The sequence below is a fragment of the Puma concolor genome, chromosome B1 (genome assembly GCF_028749965.1).
Source record: "Puma concolor isolate L17-30 chromosome B1, mPumCon1.1.hap2, whole genome shotgun sequence".
Taxonomy (NCBI): Eukaryota; Metazoa; Chordata; class Mammalia; order Carnivora; family Felidae; genus Puma; species Puma concolor.
This window is the reverse complement of record NC_141670.1, coordinates 17,435,943-17,459,655: the sequence shown is the minus strand read 5'-3', so window position 1 is coordinate 17,459,655 and position 23,713 is coordinate 17,435,943. Positions and strand designations below refer to the sequence as shown.

Here is a 23,713-nt window from a genome sequence, read left to right as displayed (position 1 = left end):
ATAAATCCCACGTAGACAAGCCTGGTTCAACACTAGAAAAGCAACATAATCTGACACTTCAATAAGCTAAAAAAGAAAAATCACACGATCGTATCCGTAGATGCAGAAAAAGAATCTGACAAAATCCAATACCCATTAATGATAACAACTGTCTGTAAACTGTGAATAGAGGGAACTTGCTCTACTTGATAAAGAACATTTACCAAAAAGCTACAGCGAACGTTATACCTAAAGGTAGGAAAGCAGAAGTTTTTCCACTGTGATCAGAAACAATGCAAGGATGCGACCTCTTATTACTTCTTTTCATCATCCTACTGGAAATTCTAGTTAATTCAATTCAGACAAGAAAAGGAAATAAAAGGCATACGCATTGGGAAGGAAGACATAAAACTGTACGGATGACCCCATCGTCTATGTAGAAAACCCAAAAGAACACACACGAATGCCTGGAGCTAATAAGCAGTTATGGCAAGGTGGCAGAATATGAGGTTAATGTACAAAGTCAATTGCTTCCCTGTATACCAGTAGTGAACAAGCGAAGTTTGAAATAGCAACCCACCCCATATAAACCCAGGAAACCTGGTTTATTTGATTGGAAGTCTAATACAGCAGGGGATTTAATCCCAAATGGAAGGGCCCTGCCAGGTCATATTATGTACTCCCCCTGCAATAAGATTAGGACACTCCTCATGGACTCCTCCATCAAGAATTCAACCTGTACCTCCCTCACAGGAAACCAATGAGCAAACTAATGTGCCTTTTTATTCCTGTGGTGAACCTGTGGTGTAGCCAGATTCTCGCACAGGGAGACAGGACGCCGAGGCTTTTTGTCCAGGAAGCAACTTTACTTGTGCCGGCATGGGCTCAGTGGGCTAAGACCCACCCCCACCCCCACCCCCACAAAAGGCTGAGCCCTGAGCAGAGTGGGGTGGAGCCTTTTAGGAAATTTCTACTTCTCTGTCTCCCATATTTGGTGACACATATAGCCTGATTGGACACAGTCCAAGCAAGTTACAGTGTCGGGTCAGAGCTGTGCATATGTGTCTAGGAGTTGACTGGGCCACGTTGCAAGTCGCCTTCCTTTGTACTGAGAAGAATTCCACCAGATTCCTTAGGGAGGGGTTCCACCACAGTGCAAGACCTTGAATTTCTCTTCAAATGACAATAAAGAACATGAGGAGGGGCGCCTGGGTGGCTCAGTTGGTTAAGTTGGTTAAGCTGGTTAAGACTTCGGCTCAGGTCATGATCTCACGGTTTGTGAGTTCGAGCCCCGCGTCGGACTCTGTGCTGAGCACTCGGAGCCTGGAGCCTGCTTCTGATTCTGTGTCTTCCTCTCTCTCTCTGCCCCTCCCCCACTCGCACTCTGTCTCAAAAATAAACGTTAAAAAAAACCACATTTATAAAGGACATGAGGAAAATTCTGATTAACTCTGAAAGATTGTCTATTTAGGCTTCTCTTTCTCATCATATTAACTTTATTTGGTTGTCTTTTCTGGTGTCCCCCTGCCTGTTGCCAAGACTCCTTCACCTCCATAACTTCTAGCTGACAGATGATCCTTTCTACTCAAGGAGGTTCACATATGTTGTCTACCTTTGACTGGTTGCCTCTGCCTGTGGTAACTCCTATATATATCTAAAGTCCCCAATTGACCAACGTTGACTCATAGGTAGGGACATCTCTATGCCCCTATCTAGCAAGAAGAAGTTACAGAAGAAAAGACCTTCCACCCTCAGCAACCTTAAAGATTTAAGGGTCAAAATTGTTCAGGGGGAAATGACGTGGGAAACAAAGGCAGAAGGAAATGGCAGAGAAAATTAAATTTGCTTATAACCTGCAGCTCATTGACAAATACTTGAGGCAGGCAGAGTAAAACGTTTCTCCAGGAACTCCCGACTGTCTTAACATCAATGCTTTGCTAGAGGGAAAAACAACCTTAGCTTGACAAGAGCAAGGCCTCCAGTCTTCTTTAGCACCTGAAAATCCCTTTGGAAACTTCCCCTTGTCTTTACCTCCCACAACTCCCAAGTATATAATCAGTCTCTCCTCATGGTCCCAGGGCAGCTCTTCCAGCCCATAGGTCCCGTCCCCATGCTTTAATAAAACCACCTTTTTGCACCAAAACAATGACAACAAAAAACAAAGCCAACAAACAAAAACAAAACAAACATTACCATTCCATGATCACCCCTTAAAATGAAATACTTAGGTATAAATCTAACAAAATATGTACGAGATCTACGTGAGAAAAATTGTAAAATTCTGATGAAAGCTCTCGAGGAGAACTTAAAAAATGGGAGACAGAGCCTGTGTTCATACATTAGAAAACGTAATGTGGTCAAGATGTCAGTTTCCCACCTTTATCTCTAGATGAAATGCAAGGTGAATCAAATTCCTAGGAAGCTTTTTTGTGTCTGTGGACACACCGATTCTAACATTTATATGGAGAGGCACAAAGAACAGCCAGCTGAGTATTAATAGACAAGAACGAAGTCAGAAGAATGACACTACCTGCATTCAAGACTTACTGGGGCGCCTGGGTGGCGCAGTCGGTTGAGTGTCCGACTTCAGCCAGGTCACGATCTCGCTGTCCGTGAGTTTGAGCCCCGCGTCAGGCTCTGGGCTGATGGCTCGGAGCCTGGAGCCTGTTTCCGATTCTGTGTCTCCCTCTCTCTCTGCCCCTCCCCCGTTCATGCTCTGTCTCTCTCTGTCCCAAAAATAAATAAACGTTGAAGACTTACTATAGAGCTACGGTAATCAAGAGAGTATGGGATTGTGAAAGAGTAGACATAGATCAATGGAACAGAATAGAGATCCCACAAATAGACCCATAAATAGAGTCAACTGACCCTGAAAAAGAGCAAAGGCAGTACAGTTGGTGGAAGTTTTGGGGTGATGGTGGGGTGGTTCGGAGCTGATGGCCAAGAAAGAATTCTTGAAGACGTCTTTGGTGCAAAAAGGTGATTTTATTAAAGCACGGGGACAGCTCTTCATGGGCCGGAAGAGCTGCACTGGGCTTGGGAAGACTGACTGGTTACATACTGTGGAATTGGGGAGGTAAAGACAAAAGCGAAGCCTCCAAAGGGACTTGGATATGCTAAAGAGGACTCTTTTTTTTTTTTTTCAACGTTTATTTATTTTTGGGACAGAGAGAGACAGAGCATGAACGGGCGAGGGGCAGAGAGAGAGGGAGACACAGAATCGGAAACAGGCTCCAGGCTCTGAGCCATCAGCCCAGAGCCCGACGCGGGGCTCGAACTCACGGACCGCGAGATCGTGACCTGGCTGAAGTCGGACGCTTAACCGACTGCGCCACCCAGGCGCCCCTAAAGAGGACTCTTAAGATACCTGAGGCCTTGCTTTTGTCAAGCTAAGGTTGCTTTCCCTCTAGAAAGACATTAACATCAGGACAGAAGGGGGTTCATGGAGAAACATTCTACTCTGGATTTGCCTCAAGTATTTGTCATGAGGCTGCAGTTACAAGGAAATTTAATTTTACCTGCCATTTCCTTCTTGCCTTTGTTCCCCACATCACTATGGAGGGGAGGGTGATACTAGGGGCCCCAGGACACGGAGTCTGCAGGTTTTTAGAGGTTAGGCTGTTGATCAGATGGCCTTTTTCTTGTCATTTACTGAGATATTTGTAAATATCTCTATCAGTTTAACCATTTGTTTTATGTCCTTTCCTTTGTCCTTGGGCAGCCAGGAGTGCCTGAAGAATGTCACACATATCCCGCCTGTGGGGTGGGTAATGCCAGCTTGGGCTTGGCCCTCAGCTTGCCTCATGGCCCCTCATCATAGTGTCTTTTCAACAAACGGTGCGGAAACAACTGGACATCCATGTGCACATATACACGCAGACTTTCTGCCTTTCACAAAATTAACTCGGACGGGTCACAGACCAAATGTGAAATGCAAAACTCTAAAACTTCTGGAACACAATACTGAGAACACCTAATGATCTCGGATGTGGAGAAGACTTTTTGGATACAACACCAAAGACATAATCCATAAAATAAATAATTGGTCAGCTAGACCTCGTTAAAATTACAAACTTCTGCTTTGTGAACAACCGCATGAAGAGATAAGCCACAGGATGGAAGAAAATATTTACTTTTAATTCCCTTGCCTTTGGGGATGTGTCAAGTAAGAGATTGCTACGGCAAGGGAATTAAAAGCAAAAATGAACTACTGGGACCTTATGAAGATAAAAAGCTTCTGCACAGCAAAGGAAACAACCAACAAAACTAAAAGGCAACCAACGGAATGGGAAAATATATTTGCAAATGACATATCGGAGAAAGGGCTAGTATCCAAAATCTATAAAGAACTCACCAAACTCCACACCCAAAAAACAAATAACCCAGTGAAGAAATGGGCAGAAAACATGAATAGACACTTCTCTAAAGACATCCGGATGGCCAACAGGCACATGAAAAGATGTTCAGCGTCGCTCCTTATCAGGGAAATACAAATCAAAACCACACTCAGATATCACCTCACGCCAGTCAGAGTGGCCAAAATGCACAAATCAGAAGACTATAGATGCTGGAGAGGATGTGGAGAAACGGGAACCCTCTTGCACTGTTGGTGGGAATGCAAACTGGTGCAGCCTCTTTGGAAAACAGTGTGGAGGTTCCTCAAAAAATTAAAAATAGATCTACCCTATGACCCAGCAATAGCACTGCTAGGAATTTACCCAAGGGATACAGGAGTACTGATGCATAGGGGCACTTGGACCCCAATGTTTATAGCAGCACTCTCAACAATAGCCAAATTATGGAAAGAGCCTAAATGTCCATCAACTGATGAATGGATAAAGAAATTGTGGTTTATATACACAATGGAGTACTATGTGGCAATGAGAAAGAATGAAATCTGGCCCTTTGTAGCAACGTGGATGGAACTGGAGAGTGTGATGCTAAGTGAAATACGCCATACAGAGAAAGATAGATACCATATGTTTTCACTCTTATGTGGATCCTGAGAAACTTAACAGAAGACCATGGGGGAGGGGAAGAAAAAAAAAAAAGAGGTTAGAGTGGGAGAGAGCCAAAGCATAAGAGACTCTTAAAAACTGAGAACAAACTGAGGGTTGATGGGGGGTGGGAGGGAGGGGAGGGTGGGTGATGGGTATTGAGGAGGGCACCTTTTGGGATGAGCACTGGGTGTTGTATGGAAACCAATTTGACAATAAATTTCATATATTGAAAAAAAAATAAAAAAATAAAAAAGTCAAAAAAAAAAGAAAAAAATATTTACAAAAGACACATCAGATAAAGGGCTGTTATCTAAAATACAAGAAGAATACTTAAAACAGTGAGGGGCACCTGGGGGGCTCAGTCAGTTGAGCGTCTGACTCTTGATTTTGGCTCAGGTGATGATCTCTTGGTTGGTGGGATCAAGCCCCACATTGGGCTCCATGCTGACAGTGTAAAGCCTGCTTGGGATTCTCTCTCGCTCTATCTCTGCTCCTATCCTGCTTTCTCTCTCTCAAAATAAATCAACTTAAAAAAAAAAGATTTTGTTAAAAAAAAAAAAACAACAGTGAGGAAAACAATAATGCAATTTAAAAAACGGGCAAAAGACCTGAACAGACACCTCACCAAAGAAGACATTCAGATGAGGAAGCATATGAAAAGATTTTCAACATCCTATGTCTCTAGGGAACTGCAATTCAAACGAGGAGATAACACTACAGACCTGCTAGGATGGTCCAAATCTGGAACACTGACGATACCAAATGCTGATGAGGATTTGGAGCAACAGGAACTCTCGCTCATTGCTGGCGGGGGCTGGGGGGGGGGGGGGGAATGTAAAACAGTCCAGCCACTTGGAAGACAATTTGGTGGACTGTTATAAAACTAAACATACTCTTAAGATACACTCCAGCAACGGTGCTCCTTGGCATTTACCCAAAGGAGCTAAGAACCTATGTCCACCCAAAAATCTGCACATGGATGTTTATAGCAGCTTTATTCACAACAGCCACAACTTGGGAAGCAATGGAGATGCCCTTTGTTAGGCGAATGGATACGTAAACCGTGGGACATCCAGACAATGGAATAGTATTCTGCACTAAAAAGGATGAGCTATTAAGCAATGAAAAGGCATTGAAGAAACCCAAAAGCAGATTACTGAGTGAACGAAGCCAACCAACCTGGCCAGGTGACGCAATGTATGATACCAACTACGGGACATTCTGAAAGCGGCAAAAACTGAAGACACTAAAAAGATCAGTGGTTTTGAGGGAAGAGAACAGGGAGCGAAAAAGAGGCCGAGCACAGAGGATTCGTAGGCAGTGGACGCATAACAATGGTAGATGCGTGTCATTATCCAATCGTCCAAACCCACAAAACGTACACCACCGAGAACGAACCCTACTGTCAACTGTGACTTCGGACAACGATGAGTCAGTGTGGGCTCACAGATTGCAATAAATGTACCACGGTGATGTGGGCTGTAGCCGGTAGGGACGCTGCGCATCTGAGACGATGGGGGTATCTGGGGAATCACTGTACTTTCAATTCTGCTGTATGTCGAAAACTGTTCTAAAAACTAACATTTATTGGGATGCCTGGGGGGCTCAGCTGGTAGAGCATCTGACTCTTGATCTCAGGGTCGTGCGTTCAAGCCCCACGTTTGGCAAGGAGCCTACTTAAAAATTTAAGTGTATTCATTAAAAACCTCTATTACTCAATTTATTTAATGTACCTATTAATTTCTAAGTTCCTTCCTTAATGCTGTCCTTCCTGCATGTCACTTCTGTAGCTCACAAATGCCCCACAGCGCACACACCCTGCCATCTGGAGGGTAAGGGCTGTGTTTTGAGCCAAGTCTGTGAATTACTTCCCGAACAAGTACGTTCACGAATGCCATGGAATTGATTGGAACCTAGGACTTTGCAGATTGCCTGGACACCCTCAATGGCCAAGTGAAGTTATTTGCTTTCAAGTCTTATTTACTTTTGCGAGAGACAGAGAGCCAGCGAGCACGCACACACGGGGGAGGGCAGAGAGACAGGCGACAGAGAATCCCTAGCAGGCTTGGAACTGTCAGCACAGAGCCAGATGTGGGGCTTGACTTCACAAACCAGGGGATCGTGACCCGAGCCGATGTCGAGTCCACGCTTAACCAACTGAGCCACCCAGGCGCCCCGAATGAAGCTCTTTTTAAAAGCTCGAGGGTGAGTATGTGCCACACCTAATCTTGGACGTCTACAGGGAGAGAGCACACGACTAGGATCGGTACCACTCCTGGAAGAAGTCAGCTGGAGAAAAAGCGGCTGCAGGAGCAAGACTGCGGCTACTCTGAAACCATTCAGTCCGCTGACGTTTGAAATCGAAACGAAAAGCGCACAGTTGCTTTGAATCAGCCCTCCCGGTTGGAATCTTCCCGCCATTTCGAGGGGCCGTTTCCAGTGTCCGGATTCTCCACCGGGGGCAGCAACCAGAGGCACACAGAGGTTGAGGCTGAGAACTTGGAATTTTTAAATTGGAAAAGTTATTTTTATTTTTAATTGAAGGAGACAGAGTTGACCTACTGAACCCTTACAGACAGTGTTCAAGAAAGATCAAAATAAAAGTAGCTTTGTTGGCGGCGGGGGGGGGGGGAAGATTATGAAAATTCTGGCTTGCCTTTGCAGTACGGGGGGCGGAGGAGCTGGGGAAAATGATTTCTGTTCCATGAATGGTGCAACACTTGAGAAAGTTCCTTGACTTTTCCTACCTGTGGCTTCGCGGGGCGCGCTGCCAGGCTGGAGCTCGGGCGGCCCGGCGCAGGCAGCCCGCACGGGGGCGCTGTGGCCACGGGCTGAGCCCCGGGGGACCGAGGAGCCTCCGGGCGGCTGCCCTGTGTCCCCGGGCTGCAGGTGGCGGGGAAGCGGCGGAGCGGGCAGAGCGGCCGCGGGGGAGCGCTCGGGATGGGGCGTAGACGCGGGCAGGGCCCGGAGGAGCCCTGAGCCGCGGGCCGGGTGGCGCCGCGCCGCGCTCCGAGGGCAGGCGCGATGGCAGGGTCGTGGGGCGCCCCGGGCGGGACCCTGAAGGGCAACGGCAGCGCGCTGCTCAACGCCTCGCAGCGGGCGCCCGGCGGCGGGGAGGGGGCGCGGCCGCGACCCTCCTGGCTGGCCTGCACGCTCGCCTTCACCCTCATCTTCACCATCGTGGTGGACGTCCTGGGCAACCTCCTGGTCATCCTGTCCGTGTATCGGAACAAGAAGCTGAGAAACGCAGGTAGGGGCTCCGGGGGGGTGGGGGGGCCCGGCCGCCCCCCAACCTTCACCCGACGGCCGCCTCCCCTCCTTCCTGGCCGCTTTGCGGAACGCAGCCCCCTGGCCCCAGCTGTCCATTAGCTTTTTCTAAAAAAGTGCGTTTTTCTTACAAACTGGGGGCTTAATTTTTCCCAAAGGGACAGAAGCCTGTCACTTTACTTTTCCTTTAACCCGCATGTGTAAGTTTTCTCTTTTCTCTCTCCCCTCCCCTCCAAGAAAACAGGGAGTCTGAAGTCCTCAAGGGGGCAGAAAACTCAACCAGAGTCAGATCCTCTTAATTTTAGGGGAAACCCCCACCATACGGTTTTCAGTTTCTGAGGTTTTACTGGATTGAGAGATTGCAGAAAGTTCCTCAAGAAGTCCTTGACAATCAGATCAATGAGCTTACCAATTGTTCCTCCCAACTTTGTTACAATAGGAGAAAATATAGAAGCTGGTGAAATGATAGTGCCATTATTTTAGTTTTGTTGTCAGTTTTGGGCACGCAATTTACAAAGACTCATGAAGGCTCCTAAATGAGGTTATTACTCCTCCAAGTTAGAATGTAAACTTGTTGCCATTTTAAAAGAAATTGTTACAGAAAAGAGTTTATTTACATATAATCTACTACCTAAAGCTAATTTTGTGTTTGAGCTTAACTTGCTTTATCGTCCAAGCAATGAACTGAAATTGGTTTATCTTGGGTGGGAGACCAGGGACGGCCTTGCATAGGACAGGGGGTGTTCAGATCTTTAAGTGATGAGGTACTTAGCTCTTTAGCTGGAGGCTGCCTTTCTGGAGGTGGGGGTGGGGAGGGCAAGGAACCTTGCACTTACATGTTTGTCAAAAGCAGTATTTTTTGTTCTAATAAGGTAGTAGGTCACACTCAAATTTTCTTTAGCTGCCCTCCGGGAGGGCCCCCTTTTTCTCTATAATGCTTGCGACAGGGAATGGTTTAAGCTCAGTCAGGTAAGCATCTCGACCCTTGATCTCAGCTCAGATCATGATCTCCTGGTTCGTGAGTTCGAGCCCCACGTGGGGCTCTTTGCTGGCAGCACAGAACCTGCTTCAGATCCTCTGTCCCTCTTGCTTTCTACCTCCCACCCCCCGCCCTGCTCACATTCTCTGAAAAAAAAAAAAATCTTTTTTAGAAAAAGAATTAACTTGATTATCACCTGCTAACACAAAGTGAATTTGAGTTAGTCCACTGAATAACCTCATTTCACATACGATTGGGCTTAAACTAGAGGAATTCTGCCTTCAAGAAGAGGCTCTTTGAAGAAAACATAGGCAGGAAGCTCCTTGGCATCAGTCTCGGTGATGATTTTTTGAATCTGACACCAAAAGGAGGAGGAACAAAAGCACAAATAAAGAGCTGGGATTACATCAGACTAAAAAGCTTCTGCACAGGAAAGGAAACCATCAACAAAATGAAAAGGCAACCTGCTGACTGGGAGAGACTATTGGCAATCCATGTTAGATAAAGGGCTAATACTTAAAATATTATATACGATATATATAATATATACGATATATATAATATATACGGAATATATAATACGATATATATAATATATACGGAAATCATACACCTCAGCAGCAAAAAAGTAATCTGATTTAAAAACAGGCAGAAGGTCTGAATAGACGGTTTTTTCAAAGATGACATCTAGATGGTCAACAAACACGCGAAAGGATGCTCAACGTAACCCATCAGGGAAATGCAAATCAAAACCATAATGAGGTATCGCTCCACCCCATCAGATGGCTATTATCAAAAAGAAGAAATAACAAGGGCTGGTGAGGATGTGGAGGAAAGGGAACCCTGTGCACTGTTGTAAATTGTTAGGATGCAAATCGGGGCAGCCACTGTGGAACAGTATGGAGGTTCCTCAAAAAATTAAAAATAGGGGCACCTGGGTGGCTCAGTTGCCTAAGCGTTCCGCTTCAGCTCAGGTCATGATCTCACAGTTCATGCGTTTGAGCCCCACCTCTGCCTGGTAGTGCAGAGCCTGCTTGGGATTCTTGCTCTCTCCTCTCTCTGTGCCCCTCCCCCACTCACACTTTCTCTCACTCTCAAAATAAATAAATAAACCTTAAAAAATTAAAAATAGAACAACCAGATGATCCAGCAGTTCCGTGCCAAGCAAAAACAAAAATGCTAACCCAAAAAGATACCTGCACCCCCATGTTCGCTGGGGGATTATTTGCAATAGCCGAGATATGGAAACAACTTTTGTGTCCATCAACAATGAATGGAGAAGGATGTACTATATATATACATACATATATGAACACATATATATACATACACATGCATACGTATGTACAGAAGTTACACACACACACGAATGAAATCTTGCCATTTGTGACAACATGGATAGACCTTCAGTGAATCATGCTACCTGAAATAAGTCAGAGAAAAGACCAGTACCATATAGTCTGTCTTAAATGTGAAATCTAAAAACACAAATAAGGCACCTGGGTGGCTCAGTTGGTTAAGTGTCCAGCTTCGGCTCAGGTCACGATCTCACAGCTCATGGGTTCGAGCCCCGCATGGAGCTCTGTGCTGACAGCTCAGAGCTTAGAGCCTGCTTCAGATTCTGTGTCTCCTTCTCTCTTTGCCTCTCCTCTGCTCACACACTGTCACGTTCTCTCTCTCTCAAAAATAAACATTAAAAAAATTTTTAAAAGGGCTTATTAGAAAAAAATCTTAAAAAAAAAATTACCTGTCATCCCCAGGAGCAAAGCAGTGGGGGAAGCCTGCTTTCTCATCATGGCTGATTTCTTGCCAGTCTCCACTGTTCCCTCTATTTCTGGGATCTGGGGGTGCTGGCTCTGCTTATAATAGGTTAATCTGCTTCGCAGCCTCCTCATTGTGTTAGTGATTGCTTTAATTTCTTGGATTAGGATTCGATAACTGGACTTTTGCTCTGACCCGTTCAATGCATTCCTGTCTCCTTGCAAAAACAGACACAAAAGAGGCTCCTTCCCTCCCAGCAATAAAAGCAGTTTTCTGTGGGCCACACACAGTTCTGAAAGCCACGTACACTGAATCCTTGGGGAAGCGCTGTAGTAGGGTGCTACCCTTAGCCTCCTCACAGGGGAGGAACTGAGGACACAGACTGGTCGTGTGCACTCTAGGCACACGGTGGAGCAGGGTATCGAACCCACAGAGCTTGTCCCCAGAGCTCATTCTGCCTTGCTGATAGCAACTATTACGTCATTGGGGAAGTTTGGGTCTTGCAAGAACTTTCATTTAAAAAAAACATTCACATGCCTGAAACAATTCAGCTTCTTCTGTTTTGTGAAAAATAGTTGTACAAAGGGTGGCTTCCACACTACTTTGTATTTTGTATTCAATAGCAAGTTTTCAGTAAGGCCGCCTAGGGCACACTACATTTCTGTGGCTAGCCGGGAGACCCGTTGTGAGCTTTCATTTGCAAAGCTTTAGACCTGTCATATTTTTATAATTGGGATTTTGTTTCTTCACTTGTACCACTGCTGCAATTCGAAACATTTGAGGCTTTCTAGAATGGTTGATAATTTTGAAACAGAGAGAGAGAGAGAGAGAGCTGATTCCAGTGAGTTATAGGATGCTTATCAAGAGTTCTCATGATTGTTCGATCCTTCCATTTCAGTTAAATTATTGTGTTGGTATTAATGAGATAAGACTCAAAGAAGAGAACAGAAGAAATGAGGTAAGGAAATAAGAAAACTAAGGCATCTGCAGCTTTGACGTTTCCTTTGGAAATCTGGTATAATGGCGGGCTTAATTTACGCCCCTCCCTCGCCTAAGAGGGTATGTTGACAGGTGACTTCCCCGAGAAGAAATTTAAAATGTTTCACAGCCGTATCTCAGGGGCACTGGCCAGTCGGAGCAGACACAGGCTCCAAAAGCCCACCAGGCTCTTAGCTGCTGGGGTGCAGCTCTCTCCTGTCCAAACTGTGAGACTAGAATTGGTACCACCACGTTCCATCTTCTGAGTCAATTTCACAGCCTAGTAATGGGAAGAGTCCTGCCCTGGGACACTAGGATTAATATCGTTGCTCTCTACTTTGTGATCTGAGACATCAGGTAAGTTATCCAAGCCTCACTGTCCCCATTTGTCAAGTACAGAAAACCTCTCATCTCTAGCCTCACACAATTGTTGCAGTTACCTAGTGAGACCATGCGTATGGGAAAGGACACATTGCATGTGGAAAATGATGCATACTTTGAAAAGGACGAAGTAGGTAATGTTATGTGTTCTTTTTTTCTAGGTATAGCTAACAAGGGTGTATTAAAAACTGTTAAGTGTTTTTTGTTAAAAATTGCTAAAAACCATGCACTCTAAACTTACAATTTGTATACTTTCCTCCATGTATATTATGCTTAAAAAAAACTTTTACTAAAAAAAAAATAAAGCAAAAGTCTAGTATCTTGCCTATTGAAAATTCAGTGATCTGGCAATCTAACCTATCTAGAATAGAGCCAGTAAATGGAAAGAAGCAAATAACAGACACCCCCTGATTGCTGATTTGTTCTTAGAATTTTTTCCTAAGTCTATTTATTTTGAGACGGGGGGGGGGGGGGGGGGGGAGGGGCAGAGAGTGAAGGAGAGCGAGAATCCCAAGCAGGCCCCACGCCATGAGCCCAGAGCCTGATGCAGGGCTTGAACTCACAAACCATGAGATCACGACCTGAGCTGAAATTAAGAGTCAGACATTTGACTGACTGAGCCACCCAGGAGCCCCTGATTTGTTCTTACAGCACTGTAGAGCGCTGAGGCTCGTGTCCAGAGTATAAGCCATAAATTAAGAGGATGACTGACACATTTAAAGGAACAACACATGCGGCCAACAGCACGGGTTGAAACTGACTCATTAACAACAGGTCTGAAAAACTGAAAAGCACAATCTCTGGAGGGAATGTTGTGAAGAAGAACTCTGCTCACCATTAATTCCTCCTGAAACAGCAGGTGTATTCTGTTTAAGAAGACAGCACCATACTATTTTAGAAAGATACCTGTCTATAGGAGTTTATTATTATTTTTAAATCTGGTACGCAGTGGGGTAAACTGTCAGTATTATAAAAAGAAACAAATTAAAAACTTCCCTAGAATGATTGTAAGACTAGATCATCATCAGCACTGTGTTCTCTGCTTGAGTGTAACTCCTGTCAGGTACAAGACTGAACGCACTGGTTTCTTTCAGGCCTGTATTGTCTCTATCCTTCTTGTGTTTCTACTCAGAGAAGCTGCAAACCTTGGATGCCCCAGGGCTGTTTTTAAGATTCTTACAGTCTTAGGCAGGCATGCCTACTTAAGAAATACTATTTTGAGGGGCGCCTGGGTGGCTCAGTCAGTTAAGTGTCTTACTTCGGCTCAGGTCATGATCTCACAGCTTGTGAGTTCAAGCCCCGCATCGGGCTCTGTGCTGACAGCTTAAAGCTTGGAGCCTGCTTCAGATTCTGTCTCTTTCTCTCTCTGCCCCTCCCCACCTAAAATAAACATTAAATTTTTAAAAAACCCCACTATTTTGAAGTCGAGGCATAACGCAGACAATAAAGTACACAAAACATAAATCCGCAGCTTAATATATTTTTCCTTATGTATACACACATGACCGTCACTTTTGGAAATGAAATAAGGGTGTTGAGAGATGACAGTATTATTATTATTCACAGCTTGAACTAGAACTTATGCCAAGTCTAAATACTGGAAACCGCCAACATGAATGTTTTCTCTTTTACCATCCACAAACAATTGGTTGCCTGTATTGAACTTGACTCTTTGTTTCTATCCTTTGCTCAGATAAGGAAAGCTGAGGTTCACTGCCTCCCCCAGTGCCCTTGGCCACCCTCACCATCAGTTCACCAGTATTCCTGGCTAGGTCCCATTGAATGTGTTCATAGCTACCTTGATTGAGCCCTTGACCACTCTGTTCACTGTACCCCTGGCTGTCATTTTCTCTTTGCTCTCTTTCCTTCTCTTCCTTCGCTTTCTCTTTTCTTCTCCACCACGGTTTCTGACTCTGTTCTTCAATATCTTTTAATCACCATCATTAGGTTTGATCTCTTCAAAGAGGTCACATGTGCATCTGTTTCCTAATTGTGTCATACATCAGAAAAAAAGATAGTCCTGAACTTACAAATGTATTATATTCTAGAAGGTCTCTTACAAATGCCTTAAAAGAAAAGTTCATCTATATTTTGGCTTCTGTGCTACCCTGCAAAATAATTCAAAGCAGTAATATGTCTGAAATAAAACTCAGAATATCTGGGTCACCTGCCATTCATGAGCTCCTGAGGGCAATCTTCCTTGTTCTAAGCTCTGACTCGCTTGGGATCCTGTGAGAATAGGGACAGGTGGTATGGAAGGGGCATATGGAAGCTTCCCTTATTAACTCAAATGTCAGGAGAAAGTTCAGGGGCAAGGCACGATGATAGAGGTGGATTTGTCATCACATATGGGGTGCAAACAAGTATATGCATGTGCTTATAGTCAAGTACTCCTGTGTTGGGGACAAACCTGTCACCGGATCCTACAGGGAAGTGTGGGAGGAGCCTGTAAAGAGAACTGATCTAGAACCTGGACTCCAGGTCCTCTTTACTGAATGGATCTGCGATTACAGATAACTCACCATCTCCCCGGACTGTTTTCACATCAGCAAAATGATGGGGTGGGACAAAATCTGAGTCTTTCTGCTTCTGGTATCCTTTTTTGCATGGTGATTAAACTCACTGTGAAGTGGGACATTCTAATGTTATGAGATTGACTAGCAATAAGAATTGTGGGTGCAGGGCTCCTGGGTGGCTCAGTTGGTTGAGCGTTTGACTTCGGCTCAGGTTATGATCTCACGGTTCATGAGTTCGAGCCCCACATGGGGCTGGCTGCTCTCAGCATGGAGCCCGCTTTGGATCCTCTGTCCCCCTCTCTCTCTGCCCCTCCCATGCTCGCTCTCTCAAAAATAATAAACATTACAAAAAATTAAAAAAAGAATTGTGAGTGCAATGTTATATACACATACAGTGATAACAGGCATCACAGACCTAGGATATGGTGTTATGATGAAAGTATGTCTCACTTGTCCTACACTATCTGGGTGATTCGTCTCCTATCTGCTAAAAAATATCTCAGCAGAACATCTAGTTTCCCTGTTTTATTTCCCAAGAAATGCTCCCAAGGTTTAGACATTTCCCAAGTAGTTCTCCCTTCTTGGCAGAGAACGAAGTAACCGACTACACAGAGACAATAGGTTGGATCCCTGGGATTTATGCAGGTTCTTGTGAGCTTGGGTGGGATGCTCTGGGGACACTTATGATGAACTGACCCACGGTGTATGGGCGTGAACAGTCCCCCTGGGGGAGCTTTCTGGCCTCTGGTTGGACCACCTGGACTGGCTCTTCTAGGCCTGTAGTGACCCCTTCAAAAATGTAACCACTTAGGAGGAACAGGCTAGGTTGGCAGCCAGCCAACCTTGTTGGTGACAACACACGTCTAAAGAACTGGGGGGTTCACATGCGTGAGCACATCACTCTTAGGTGTTCAAAGATGGAAGGAAGATAGAAGGAAGATAGATAGGTGTTCAAAGATAGAAGGAAGCCCTTCACCGTGTTACAGAATAAAGAATCAGACAATCTCTCCTGCAAAATCAGTTGGGGATGTCTCTACTGGGGTCCTGAAGGCGGCTAGTTTCATAGTTTACTGGTGATTTAAAAACCAGTGTTCTGTGGGATCTTTAAAGCCAAAAACATCAAACAAAATATCCGTTTATGAACCAAACGCCCCAATCCCACAATAAAAATAAAAACCATACATTTGGGGGCACCTGGGTGGCTCAGTTAAGCGTCCGACTTCGGCTCAGGTCACGGTCTTGCAGTTCGTGGGTTTGAGCCTGACGTCAGGCTCTGTGCTGATGACCAGGATTCTGCTTCGGATTCTGTCTCCCTCTCTCCTTTTCCCTCCTCTGCTCATGCGTGCTCTCTTTCTCAATAAACATTAAAACAAACAAAAGCCAATACATTTTGGACAATATTATTGAGTCAGTTTCTCCTTTCAGAAATCTTTTTTTCATAAAGGTTCATTTTGCCTGTTACCGTCTCTTCTTCCTTAAAGTGATGCTGTCCTATGATTCATTTAATATCCACAGAATTCAGATATAAAGTAAATAGAATTCTAACAAAGGTCTGACTTCTGGGACATGGGCAATTAGAACAGATCCAGAGTATTCCTCAAAACTCAGCTCCGGTGTCTTAATTGAAAATCTAAACCTTTTGTGATAAAAGTAAAGCCTCTTTTATATTGTTCTCATCCATAACTGATTTTGCAAAAACCGCTGGTCATCTTATGATGAACATTTCCATTTAAAACAGGAGTATTTTCCAGCGCCCTTACCAAGCTAACCCCTATTATTAAAGGCATTTAGATTTTCAATCCTGCAATTTTATTTTGCAAATTTATTAATTCAGGCGTGAAACGTTTTTCAAGCTTGAGAAAAGGAAAGCAGGCAACTTGTGAGATTGTTGTGTGCGGTGCACTTTTCACAGACAGCTATTTTGATCTGATTTCTGCAGATGAGGTATAAAAATAACCTCTTATTTAGGAGGCTAGTGCTTTGTACTTGTGCACATAGAGCAATTCTCAATTTTCAAAGCACTTCCCCACATTTTCTTTTATTTGTTCTTATATAGACCTCCTCAGGTAGATTAAAAAAAAAAAAAACAACCCTGCAACTCCAAATTCACAGATAAATGATCGGTATTTCTTACTCCAGCATACAACCCAGTGCGGAACAGTGGAAGGGGCACAGGAATGAAAATCTGAAGACCCAGGCTGAGTCCTTTATATCTGCGATACCTTTATTTGTACTATGTGTTGGGTCTAGTTATTCAATCTGTTTAAGCCTTAGTTCCCATCTTGTGTCACAGGGATGCTAGGAGAATAGATTTAGATTTGGCCCACCCATCCACCTACCTATCGCCCTTGAAATTATAAAATACTACAGAAATAATGCTATCATGTTATTATTAGTATGTATTCTACAATTAGTACTTTTTATGTTATTTTTTTAATGCTCATTTTTTTTAAGTGGACAACATGAATGATAAGTGAAATCAGTCAGAAACTGAAGATTGAGGATTGAATTCTCTTTGGCAACATTATGGAAATTGCATAAATTCTCTTAGGTCTCCATTTTCCCTTTCATAATAAACATTATCCCCCTGCAGCATGTAGGACTGAGATTCTGATTGTTTCAATATCCAACCTTTGAGAGGCTGATTATTTCAATATCCAAGCCATTCTCTAATTTAAAATGAATCACCTCTGCAAGCTACAATAACTTTCTCAGACAAGTATTTATCATTCAAAAACTTATAACCTAAATGTATGTACAGACGTGGAAAATGGTTTCAAGCTAACAAAGTCAATGTTTATTTTTTATTTATTTATTTAAAAAAAAATTTTTTTTTCAACGTTTATTTATTTTTTGGGAGAGAGACAGAGCATGAATGGGGGAGGGGCAGAGAGAGAGGGAGACACAGAATCGGAAACAGGCTCCAGGCTCTGAGCCATCAGCCCAGAGCCTGACGCGGGGCTCGAACTCCCGGACCGCGAGATCGTGACCTGGCTGAAGTCGGACGCTTAACCGACTGCACCACCCAGGCGCCCCACAAAGTCAATGTTTAACACAATTCACTATCTGATAGAATTATTCTCTGTACTGTTGACATTCTCTTCCTACAGCTCTTCATGATATTTAAAATTATTGATTCAAGGCAATATTCTATTTGTAAAGACATTTTATTGATTTTTTTTCTCTTGCATGCTTGGCTACTGTTTAAATTTTTCTGATTTTTTTTCTGGTCTGTGTAGTATTTTATTATTGAACCCCAAATTTTATCCAAATTTGCCAAAGTAATCCTCAGAATTGCCTGGAAACCGGATTAAGACTCCTAAATATGGCATTGAGTTTTGGTCTACAGGATTAAATTTGGATCTGATCTTTGGTTCCTCCACCTATTCATTGCATAAGAAAGTAGCAACTTTCAGCATTAATTGTGGATATGATGGAGGTTATTTTTGCTACCTTTCACAATCATTTTTCCCTTGGCTATTCTGAAAGGTAACCAAAGATAAAATGTCCTAAATTAAACCTCCTGCATTTAGTTCTTACCAACATTTGATGGTTCTGTTTTTAAAATACCTGATTTGAAAAGTATCTGAATGGAAAACAATTCCATTTACAATTGCACCAAAAAGAATAAATGCTTAGGAATAAACTTAGCCAAGGAGATGAAAGATCCGTACTTTGATAAAATACTGCTGAAACAAAATGAAGATGACACAAACAAATGGGAAGATATACCATGCTCATGGATTGGAAGAATTCATATTGTGAGGATGTCTGCCCTATGCAAAGCAATTTACAGATTCGATGCGATCGTTATCAAAATGCCATATTATTATTCCATATAGAATAAACAATGCTACAATTTGTATAGAATCACAAAAGACCCGGAATAGCCAAAGCAATCTTGAGAAAGAAGAACAAAGCTGGAGGCATCGCAATCCTAGATTTCAAGATATACTACAAAGCTGTAGGAGTCAAAACAATATGGTATTGGCATAAAAATAGACACAAAGATAAATGGAACAGAACAGAGAGTCCAGGAATAAACCCACAGTTATATGATCAATTAATTTATGACAAAGGAGGCAAGAATATACAGTGGAGAAAAGACAGTCTCTTCAAATAAATGGTGCTGTGAAACTGGAGACTTACATGCAAAAGAATAAAATTGGACCAGTTTCTTACACCATACACAAAAATAAACTCTAAATGGACTAAAGACCTAAATGTGAAACCATAAAAATCCTAGAGAGAACACAGGCAGTCATTTCTCTGACACTGGTCATAGCAGCATTTTTCTAGACATGTCTCCTCAGGTGAAGGAAACAAAGGCAAAAATAAACTATTAGGAGTACATCAAAATAAAAACAGTTTTTGCACAGTGAAGGAAATCATCAACAGAACTAAAAGTCAACCTACTGAATGGAAGTTACTTGCAGACAATACCTCTGAAAAGCAATTAATATCCAAAACATATAAAGAACTTATACAACTCAATATAAAAAAAAACAATCTGAATAAAAAGTGGACCGAAGACATAAACAGAAATTATTCCAAGAGGACATACAGATGGCCAACAGACACATAAGAAGATGCTCAATATCGCCAATAATCAGGAGTATGCAAATCAAAACCACAATGAAGTATCATCTCACATCTGTTAGGATAGCTATAATCAAGAAGAAGAAATAACAAGTGTTGGCAAGGACATAAAGAAAAGAAATCCCTCATGCACTGTTGGTGGGAATGGAAATTGGTGCAGCCACTGTGAAAAACAGTATGGAAGTTCCTCCCAACATTAAAAATAGAAATACCCCATGATTCAATAATTCCACTACTGGTTATTTACCCAAAGAAAACAAAAACACCAATCTATAAAGATCTATGTCCCATATTCATTGTAGCATTACTTATAACAGCTGAGATATGGAGACAACTGAAGTGTCCATCGATAGATGTGTGGATAAAGAATTTGACACACACACACAAACACAGTGGAATATTAATCATAAAAAAGAATGAGATCTTGCCATTTGCCACAACATAAGTCGGCCTAGGCGGTATTATGCTAAGTGAGGTGAGTTAAAGAAAGACAAATACCATTCGGTTTTACTTATATGTGGAATCACCCCCCCCCCCCCCCACACACACACAGAAAAGACCCATAAACACAGAGAATTGGTGGTTGGGAGATAGGAGATGGGCAAATTGGTTAAGGGGAATGGGAAGTTTAGGATTCCAGTTATGGGATGAATAAATCACACGAATGAAAGGTATAGCAAAGGGAATGTATTCAATGGTATTTCACTAGTGTATAGTGACTGATTGTAGCTACATCTGTGGGAAGCAGAGCGTCACAGATACAGATGTTGACTCACTATGTTGTGTGCCAGAAACTAATGCAACATTGTAGGTCAGTTATACGTCAATTAAAAAAAAATACCCGTTTGGAAAAATATCTGCTTTGGACGTCGTTTTAAATCTCCATAGAGTCTCTGGACATTGTTCTAATTCTTTATTAGTATCTTTAAAAAATTCTAATTGGAATATTTGAGGTCAATAGCGCGATCTAAGATGGCTTGAATTTCCTCCCTTAAGCGGTTTTAAGTTGCCTCGCTGAGCGAAATGCCCTATTTTCTAGCATAAGAAATATGCACGCTCTCAGGATGTTTCTAGGCTACCAGAGGCAATCAACGGATTGTTTTTAAAGAAGCAGTTGTTCATGCTTAGAACTCCGCATGGTAACACCAGTGTCACCCACCCCCGCCTTTGTAAAGATGCTTCCTTAATCAGCATCCTAAGTTCTTCACCTTTCAAATAGGTTGGCTAACCAAGTTTACATGACACCTGGGGGCTGTATGTGACATGCAAGAAATTTCAGTGAAATTCAATGATACTGCAAGTGCGGAATAAACTTCTGGATTTTCGATTGAGATGTCCTAAGATTTATTCTTCTACAGAGCTATCCACTTTCGGCAATCACACTGAAGGCATTCGTCTTAGAAAAAGGGGACAAGAAAAAGAACAACAACCAAATCTACTTGGCGCTGAATATTATTCAGGCTACTTAGGTTGAATTTGAGTTGTGGCACTTCCGGCTTAAAAGGATGCTTGCCTGCTCTGACAGTGAGCGCTTTTGGAACTTACTGGATTGAATATTCATTTAAGTCAATACTTATTGCATACCTACAGTTTAAGACAGAATATAAATTGTCAGCAAATACTTGTTGGTTTGTCAAAATACAAGACGACATGCTAAGCTTGGATCCTACTTCCAAAGAGGTTGCTTTCATTCGGGCACTTAAAATTCTTTTATTTTCAAATAAAAATTAAGACCTGGCATACAGAGGTGTAAGACTAGAAACGTGTTTATATAGCAGAAAAATTTTTCAAGAGGAATTTGCAAGTTGGCTGGTTAGATGGCAGCTGAAGCCTGAAGTAGTCATGAGATGTTTTAAAAGATCTTGCCTAGGGGCAGCTAGGTGACAGTTGGTTAAGGCTGAGTTCAGCTCCGATCACGGGTTCGAGCCTCACACGGGCTGTTGGCTGTCAGCGTGGAGCCCACTTTGGATTCTCTGTTCCTCTCCCTCCCTCCCCCTCTTTCCTGTATTCATTCTCTCTTTCTCTCTCTCTCAAAAAACAAAAAGATCCTGCTTGACTGACAGATGCTAACTCCACTCACCATGGTGAGCATTTTGTGATGTACATGAAAGTCGAATCACTGAGTTGTTTGTAAACATGGAACTAATATAATATTGTAGGTCAGCTCTATTCCAATGAAAAATCTTAAAAAATTTAAAATAATTTAAATTATTCATGGTGTAGCTAAAATTCAAATTAAAAATAAATAAATAAAAGCTGTTACCTCAGGATGAAAAAATAGGTAATAAATAGGGAAATATGAAAGTGAGTTCACACAAGGGGCAGAATTAAGGAGAGAACCTCCGAGTAATTGTCAGTAATGGAGACACAGCCTAGCAATTTGCAAATAATACACTGGCTCATATCTTCTGGAGAAAGTAATACAGCCTGAAAAAACACCTGTTGGAGAAGGTTTGAGAACTTGCCTGCTAACTTAAATTTTAAAACCTTTTCTGACATAGTTATTAAAGGGAAGATGATAATATTACAACCAATAACTAGTTATTTCCTCTTTTCTAATTTTCTTAACATATTTAGAAATACAAAACTCTCTTATAATCTTGAGAGGGGTAACGGGCTTTGTTTCTAGCTTTTTATTTTACTTATTTTTATTTAGTTAACACACAGTACAATATTGGTTTCAGGAGTAGAATTTAATGATTCATCACTTACAACAACTAGTGCTCATCACAACAAGTGCCCTCCTTAATACTCATCACCCATCTAGCCCATCCCCCAGCCACCTCCATCAACCCTCAGTTTGTTCTCTATCATTAAGATTCTCTCGTGGTTTGTTTCTTCTCTTTTTCCCCCTCCTTCCCACATGTTGATCTGTTTTGTTTCTTAAATTCCACTTATGAGTGAAAGCATACAGTATGTCTTTCTCTCATTGACTTATTTTGCTTAGCATAATACTCTCTACTCCATGTCACCGCAAATGGCAAGATTTCATTCTTTTTGACGGCTGAGTAATATTCCAGTGTGTGTGTGTGTGTGTGTGTGTGTGTGTGTGTGTGTGCGCGCGCAGGTATTAAATTCTTTACCATGGAAGTTTTTTAAAAGCTTGTTTACAAAACAGGTTAGAGATAGAGATAGAGGGAGGTTACACGTATATAAAGTTGTTTTATATTTAATACTTTATATATGAAACATTCCTTATCTGTGGAAAGTTAGTTCTTTATAGACTCAATTATTTTTGGTAGTACGTTCCCTCTGAAGAATGTGGGCTGTGGAACCAGATAACCTGGAGTAAAATCCTGGCCCTGCCATCCAATGGGTGTGACCTTGGGAAATTTATTTGTTTCATTTCCTCACTTATTAATTAGGGACAGTACTAATGCTGTAAGGATTACAGGATTGCTAAACTTAAAGTTCATTGTGCTTTAAATATAACATTCTGGGAAACACAATAAATTCTTTGTTATTTAGTAGTTAGGTAGAATTAAGACAGGTGAATGTATTTTTATTTCTAAGTCAGAGTACAATACTTAACACTACTTTAGGTACTTAAGTTCTTTTTGTTTCTTAAAATATTTTATTTTTAGGTAATCTCTACACCCAACGTGGGGCTTGAACCCACAACCCTGAGATCATGAGTCACATGATCTACTGACTGAGCCAGCCAGGTGTCCCTAAGTATTTAAATTCTAAGAACATAAAAAGGAGAGTCACATTTTGAATTTCTAAAATGAACTTTATGAGAATCTTAATTCATACTTTTGTAGTACTAGCTTTTATTTCATTTCTCCTCCCATTTTAGCGTATAAATAGGATGATACTATGATTGTTCCTGTTTAAATAATGACAGTAATTCTTGTTTGGAATTTAGCAATTTAGAGCTCTTGTCTAATTAGAAATATTACTAAGTGCCACTGAGTTGCTTTTATAAGCTGAGATTTCACAGAATTCTTCAAGATAAAGAAAATAAAGACTACAATCTCAGAGTGAACACGAGCTTTTTTTTGATTGCCTGTTAATGTGGTCAAAATATGTTTTTAAAGTTGTTTGTGTTTAAAGTTTTATTCTTGATTTTGTAATATAAATAATGGTGTAGACATCAGTAATTTGGTTAAGTTTTTAATTCCAGTTAACATACAGCGTTATGTTAACTTCAGGTGTACAATATAGTGTATTCAACACTTCCATACATGACCCAGGACTCCACACGGCAAGTGAGCTACCTAATCCCCATCACCTATTTAACCAATCCCCCA

The 23,713-nt window shown here is 42.2% G+C and overlaps 1 protein-coding gene and 1 non-coding gene across 2 annotated transcripts in view; one reads left to right on the top strand and one right to left on the bottom strand.

Annotated features, from left to right (window-relative positions):
* The first annotated feature begins 8,003 nt into the window (after positions 1–8,003).
* The window catches only part of MTNR1A (melatonin receptor 1A), a 38,640-nt gene continuing 22,930 nt past the window's right edge, over positions 8,004–23,713 (top strand). Inside the window, exon 1 of the mRNA XM_025932978.2 lies at positions 8,004–8,229. Within this exon, the coding sequence (XP_025788763.2) occupies positions 8,004–8,229 (226 nt within the window). The remainder of the gene's footprint in view (positions 8,230–23,713) is intronic.
* On the bottom strand, positions 23,055–23,127 carry TRNAM-CAU (transfer RNA methionine (anticodon CAU)). The gene has a single exon. It is a non-coding gene; the product is annotated as a tRNA-Met (tRNA).